The 7,500-nt window shown below is 49.2% G+C and overlaps 1 protein-coding gene across 1 annotated transcript in view; it reads left to right on the top strand.

The window, feature by feature from the left end:
- Positions 1-7,500, top strand: part of cmip (c-Maf inducing protein) — a 32,192-nt gene that overhangs the window by 18,759 nt on the left and 5,933 nt on the right. The window contains exons 10-15 of the mRNA XM_030790056.1: positions 1-264; positions 1,273-1,338; positions 2,298-2,324; positions 3,474-3,522; positions 3,631-3,738; positions 7,314-7,430. The exon at positions 1-264 is cut by the window's left edge and continues 129 nt beyond it. Coding sequence (XP_030645916.1) covers positions 1-264; positions 1,273-1,338; positions 2,298-2,324; positions 3,474-3,522; positions 3,631-3,738; positions 7,314-7,430 — 631 coding nt within the window. The remainder of the gene's footprint in view (positions 265-1,272; positions 1,339-2,297; positions 2,325-3,473; positions 3,523-3,630; positions 3,739-7,313; positions 7,431-7,500) is intronic.

Genomic DNA, 7,500 nt, shown 5'->3' with positions numbered 1-7,500 from the left:
GCCCAGCACTGCCCTCTCCCCTCCCCCCACGCTGCCTCTCTCCCCTCCCCCCTCCATCGTCAACTCCAGCGAGATCCTGGTGGAGCTGGAGAGGAACAACAACAACACTGCCAACACGCTGAGGAAGGCTCCAGCAGGGGGCGACAGCGAGCCCAACCTCATTGACTGCCTGCTGGTTAGCCCCGCCCTAAACGCCCTGTCCATTCAGCTGCCTGCCCAGGCCGACCGAGTCCTGGGCTGTTTCGCCCTCATCCTCAAGATGCTGTGAGTCTTTGAACAGAAGCACCAGAGCCGTGACTCTTGTCTTCAACCTTTTCTCTCCTGGCCGTGTCTGCGTTTGGCTGTCGTTTCTGTTGTTTTTTTCCCCTCCTCTTTATCATTGAATCTTTACACCTTCTGCTGGTCTGTGTGTCTGCTTGGCTCTCTCTCTCTATCTCTTTATCTCTTTCCATCTCTCTCTCTCTCTCTCTTTCTCTCTCTCTCTCTCTCTCTCTCCTTATCTCTTTCCATCTCTCTCTCTCTCTCTCTCTCTCTCTCTCTCTCATTTGTGTGCTCTGTCCTGTGTTGCTTTTTGCAGTCCTGCAGTTTTTCACCTTCTTTTGTTTGTCTTTCTCACACACACTGTGTTTATGTGTGTGTGTGTGTGTGTTCTGTTTGTCAGTCCTCATAATCTTTTGCTCTGAACATAACCTCAGAGTTAGTTATACATAAATGTCAGTATATGTTTGTGTGTGTGTGTGTGTGTGTGTGTATGTGTTTTCCTCCACAAAGCAATTCTCCTGTGTTTACATGGATTTCCGCATACGTTGCAATTTGTGTGGGCTGAACAGCTGGAAACAGCTGTTTGCTCAGATGTCCTCCTGGGGAGTGTGTGTGTGTGAGTGTATGTGTGCCCTACCGCACACACACTCACACACAAGGGTGTGACTTTGTTAGTATTGAATGACTGGGTTTATTAGTGCTGGTGCTTTTTTTGGAGGGGGGGGGTGGGTATTGTGTATATGAAACAGTCAGAAGTCATGAAAGGTGTTGGCATATATTTAACAGTGGAAGTGTTACTTAAAACAGTTAAGCTTCTTCTAATTCACCAGGACAGAGTCTATTGTTGGTCTGTTTCATGCTCAAGTTTCGTCTTTTCAGCTCTCCAAAATGGCCTACTCCCCTCTCTTACATAAGCCCCCCATTGTCCTTCTTCCTGTCTTTCATTCCCTAATCTCTTCCTTTCTTTCTCTCTCTCTCTCTCTCTCTCTCTCTCTCTGTCTGTGTCATTAGGTCTGACTATGATGACTGGAGACCAGCACTGGCCAGCCTACTGCAGCCCATCCCCTTCCCTAAAGAGTAAGGACCAAGTACACGCTTTTCTTCTCTTCTCTTCTCTCTCTGTCTCTCTCTCTCTCTCTCTCTCTCTCTCTCTCTCTCTCTCTCTCTCTGTGTCTCTCTCTCACTTTCCCACAGAGTTGCATTGTTCTTTCATGGTCATGCAGTCCCAAAACTGCTACTGTGTTTGCGAGCTTGAATGTGTGTGTGTATGTGTGTGTGTGTAAGGTGTGAGGTAAAAAAGAGTGTGTCTCTGTATACTGCTTTACTCACTGTGTCTTTCTACTGACCCCTCTATTGTTTGAGTGCCCTGTATTCTTTCTCACACAAACACGCTCACTCACTTAACATGACATGACACACACTGTATAGTGTACAGTTGTTGATGGGATCCCTCTGTAGAGGGCAGAGGGAGACATACCTGCAGGCACAGGCGTGTTTGTGTAGGTGTGTGTGTGTGTGTGTGTGTGTGTAATCCGGGGGAAACGGCCATTATGTCGTTGCCTGGGGGTCTTGGGGGTTTGCCTGGTTGTGCTGACGTTAGTGTGTTGTGGAGGGCCCCTGCGGTGGGGGAGCAGGAGAGTGTGTCTGCTGTCCCTCTGTGCTTTCTGTAATTGGGCTTGGTGACATGGGCCTCATTAGAACTCACCTGCCGATTCCTGCTGTACCCACGAGTAGTCTAGCAGCACCTGCATCGTCGCGGCGACGTGAGCTTTCAGCCGTCATTAGAAAAACGGCAACAACATGTAGACATGTCCCAGAGCGTAGTGTTGACTAAAAAAAAAAAGAAAAAAAAAACCCCCACACACACTCTGGAATACAAACACACAGTCCTGACACATAACCACACACACACACTTTCACCTGCGTCAGCAATTATGTGTAATTGTTGCACAAGTGGTGGAGTAGCCTACTTTGATTGGCTACTGTTTCTCAGTATATGTTTCATTCTGACTTGTTTTTTCTCTTTCTCTCTCTAGGGCTCTTGCACACGCCAAATTCACAAAGTAAGTCGCAGTCACAACTGTACTCCATACACAAAGCACTGTGGCTCACTCCATGATGGTCACAGACGGTTCGAAATCTAGCTTTAAGCTAAAAAAGCAATGGCGTATGTTTAGGAACTGGAACCGCGGTAGGGTTTATGTACGCATCTTTAGTCTGATAACACATTTGTTTTCTTTTTCAACATACAGGTTAAGTCAAAAGTGAATATACACTCACTGAGCACTTTCTTAGGAACACTTGCACACCTACTTATTCATGCCAATATCTAATCAGCCCGTGGCGTGGCAGCAGTGTAGTGCATAAAGTCATGCAGATACGGGTCAGGAGCTTCAGTTAGCGTTCACATCAACTATCAGAATGGGGAAGAAAAAAGGGTTCTCGGTGATTTCGACCGTGGCGTGGTTGTCTGTGCCAGACGGGCTGGTTTGAGTATTTCTGTAACTACTCATCTCCTGGGGTTTTCACGTATGATAGCAGGGCTGTGAAGTCAGCACACAAAACCTTCGAGTCCGACTCCTCAGTTTATGGTACCCCCGAGTCCGACTCCTTTATTTGTAAATAGACTAATTATATTTCCTGTATTGACTGAAAGCACACAACGCACAAGGCATTTCATCACTGACAATGTGAATCATCAGGCTACTTTATAGCAGCCTGACCTGTTAACGTTTGGCTTTAAAGGCTATAGCTTTGCCGTCGTGGCTTTTTTATATTATTTTTATATTATGTATTAGAGGAGTTACAAACATTGAGTAATATTAAACATAAAACTTACAAAATTAAAAAAAAGAAAAAGAGGCTATATTTTTATCAGGTTATAAAGTAAAAAGACATTACAGAAATAAACTATAAAAATTGCTATAAAAGAAAATCAGGAACATCCTATCCTATAAGACTGTGTTGGAGTTTTCTGAGAGGAGAAACACTGTGGGAAGATAGCATTTAGAGAGTACACACACACACACACACTGGCAGCAGAAAACGCAGTCATTCTCTGATGTACTAAACCACTCAAATTCAGACTGAAACTCAGAGTGAAAAAAAGAAACGCAAAAAAACCAAAACTGTGTTCAGTATCTTCTGCCTGAACTCATTCACTCTTTCTTCTCTCTCTCTCTCTCTCTCTCTCTCTCTCTCTCTCTGTGCAGGGAGTTGAAGTATGTCATTCAGAGGTTTGCCGAAGACCCCAGACAGGAAGTGAGTGCACTGCCTTAATTCATATGAAGGATGTTTATTGGTTTCTTTTTAATGAATTTATGGTAGGTTTCTATGACATACGTGCTGATGTGTTTGTGTGTGTTCCAGGTACACTCCTGCCTTCTGAGTGTGCGATCAGGGAAAGATGGCTGGTTCCAGCTGTACAGCCCGGGTGGCGTTGCGTGTGACGATGATGGAGAGCTCTTTGCCAGCATGGTATGTAAGAATGTGTGTGAGTGTGTGCGTGTGAGTCCGTGCATGTAATACAGTACCATGCTCTTATTCCTGTCCTGTGGACTGTACTGACTGATGTCCTGTACTGACTGCATGTATCGTACTGACTGCATGTATCGTACTGACTGCATGTCCCGCACTGACTGATGTCCCGTACTGACTGATGTCCCGTACTGACTGATGTCCCGTACTGACTGATGTCCCGTACCGACTGAATGTCCCGTACCGACTGATGTCCCGTACCGACTGATGTTCCGTACCGACTGCATGTCCCGCACTGACTGATGTCCCGTACTGACTGCATGTCCCGTACCGACTGATGTTCCGTACCGACTGCATGTCCCGTACCGACTGCATGTCCCGTACTGACTGATGGTCCCGTACTGACTGCATGTATCGTACTGACTGATGTCCCGTACTGACTGATGTCCCGTACTGACTGATGTCCCGTACTGACTGATGTCCCGTACTGACTGATGTCCCGCACTGACTGATGTCCCGCACTGACTGATGTCCTGTACTGACTGATGTCCCGCACTGACTGATGTTCCGTACTGACTGCATGTCCCGCACTGACTGATGTCCCGTACCGACTGCATGTATCGTACTGACTGCATGTCCCGTACTGACTGATGGTCCCGTACTGACTGCATGTATCGTACTGACTGCATGTATCGTACTGACTGATGTCCCGTACTGACTGATGTCCCGTACTGACTGCATGTATCGTACTGACTGCATGTATCGTACTGACTGATGTCCCGTACTGACTGCATGTATCGTACTGACTGCATGTATCGTACTGACTGATGTCCCGTACTGACTGATGTCCCGTACTGACTGATGTCCCGTACTGACTGATGTCCCGCACTGACTGATGTCCCGTACCGACTGATGTCCCGTACCGACTGCATGTCCCGTACCGACTGCATGTCCCGCACTGACTGCATGTCCCGCACTGACTGCATGTCCCGTACTGACTGCATGTATCGTACTGACTGATGTCCCGTACTGACTGAATGTCCCGTACTGACTGCATGTCCCGTACTGACTGAATGTCCCGCACTGACTGCATGTCCCGCACTGACTGCATGTCCCGCACTGACTGATGTCCCGCACTGACTGCATGTATCGTACTGACTGCATGTATCGTACTGACTGATGTCCCGTACTGACTGATGTCCCGTACCGACTGATGTCCCGTACCGACTGCATGTCCCGTACCGACTGCATGTCCCGTACTGACTGATGTCCCGTACCGACTGCATGTATCGTACTGACTGCATGTATCGTACTGACTGATGTCCCGTACTGACTGATGTCCCGTACTGACTGCATGTATCGTACTGACTGCATGTATCGTACTGACTGATGTATCGTACTGACTGATGTCCCGTACTGACTGCATGTCCCGTACTGACTGCATGTCCCGTACTGACTGCATGTCCCGTACTGACTGCATGTATCATACTGACTGATGTATCGTACTGACTGATGTCCCGTACTGACTGATGTCCCGTACTGACTGCATGTATCGTACTGACTGCATGTCCCGTACTGACTGCATGTCCCGTACTGACTGCATGTCCCGTACTGACTGCATGTATCGTACTGACTGAATGTCCCGTACTGACTGCATGTATCGTACTGACTGCATGTCCCGTACTAACTGCATGTCCCGTACTGACTGAATGTCCCGTACTGACTGAATGTCCCGTACTGACTGCATGTCCCGTACTGACTGCATGTCCCGCACTGACTGCATGTCCCGTACTGACTGATGGTCTCGTACTGACTGATGGTCTCGTACTGACTGATGGTCCCGTACTGACTGCATGTCCCGTACTGACTGCATGTCCCGTACTGACTGCATGTCTCGTACTGACTGATGGTCCCGTACTGACTGATGGTCTCGTACTGACTGATGGTCCCGTACTGACTGCTGTCCCGTACTGACTGAATGTCCCGTACTGACTGAATGTCCCGTACTGACTGATGGTCCCGTACTGACTGCATGTCCCGTACTGACTGATGGTCTCGTACTGACTGATGGTCTCGTACTGACTGATGGTCCCGTACTGACTGCATGTCCCGTACTGACTGCATGTCCCGTACTGACTGATGGTCCCGTACTGACTGCATGTCCCGTACTGACTGCATGTCCCGCACTGACTGCATGTCCCGTACTGACTGATGGTCTCGTACTGACTGATGGTCTCGTACTGACTGATGGTCCCGTACTGACTGCATGTCCCGTACTGACTGCATGTCCCGTACTGACTGCATGTCTCGTACTGACTGATGGTCCCGTACTGACTGATGTCCCGCACTGACTGATGTCCCGCACTGACTGATGTCCTGTACTGACTGATGTCCCGCACTGACTGATGTTCCGTACTGACTGCATGTCCCGTACTGACTGCATGTATCATACTGACTGATGTATCGTACTGACTGATGTCCCGTACTGACTGATGTCCCGTACTGACTGCATGTATCGTACTGACTGCATGTCCCGTACTGACTGCATGTCCCGTACTGACTGCATGTCCCGTACTGACTGCATGTATCGTACTGACTGAATGTCCCGTACTGACTGCATGTATCGTACTGACTGCATGTCCCGTACTAACTGCATGTCCCGTACTGACTGAATGTCCCGTACTGACTGAATGTCCCGTACTGACTGCATGTCCCGTACTGACTGCATGTCCCGCACTGACTGCATGTCCCGTACTGACTGATGGTCTCGTACTGACTGATGGTCTCGTACTGACTGATGGTCCCGTACTGACTGCATGTCCCGTACTGACTGCATGTCCCGTACTGACTGCATGTCTCGTACTGACTGATGGTCCCGTACTGACTGATGGTCTCGTACTGACTGATGGTCCCGTACTGACTGCTGTCCCGTACTGACTGAATGTCCCGTACTGACTGAATGTCCCGTACTGACTGATGGTCCCGTACTGACTGCATGTCCCGTACTGACTGATGGTCTCGTACTGACTGATGGTCCCGTACTGACTGATGGTCCCGTACTGACTGCATGTCCCGTACTGACTGATGGTCCCGTACTGACTGCATGTCCCGCACTGACTGCATGTCCCGTACTGACTGATGGTCTCGTACTGACTGATGGTCTCGTACTGACTGATGGTCCCGTACTGACTGCATGTCCCGTACTGACTGCATGTCCCGTACTGACTGCATGTCTCGTACTGACTGATGGTCCCGTACTGACTGATGGTCTCGTACTGACTGATGGTCCCGTACTGACTGCTGTCCCGTACTGACTGAATGTCCCGTACTGACTGAATGTCCCGTACTGACTGATGGTCCCGTACTGACTGCATGTCCCGTACTGACTGATGGTCTCGTACTGACTGATGGTCCCGTACTGACTGATGGTCCCGTACTGACTGCATGTCCCGTACTGACTGATGGTCCCGTACTGACTGCATGTCCCGTACTGACTGATGGTCCCGTACTGACTGCATGTCCCGTACTGACTGCATGTCCCGTACTGACTGAATGTCCTGTTCTCTCCCCTGCAGGTTCACATCCTGATGGGCTCCTGCTATAAGACTAAGAAATTCCTCCTGTCTCTCGCTGAGAACAAACTGGGGCCCTGTATGCTCCTCGCACTGCGTGGCAACCAGACCATGGTGGAGGTGGGTGTGTGTGTGGGTGTGTGTATGTGTGTGTGTGTGTGGGGGTGTGTATGTGTGTGTGTGCGTGGGT

Source organism: Chanos chanos, chromosome 13 (genome assembly GCF_902362185.1).
Source record: "Chanos chanos chromosome 13, fChaCha1.1, whole genome shotgun sequence".
Lineage (NCBI taxonomy): Eukaryota > Metazoa > Chordata > Actinopteri > Gonorynchiformes > Chanidae > Chanos > Chanos chanos.
This window is presented reverse-complemented; position numbering and strand designations above follow the sequence as displayed.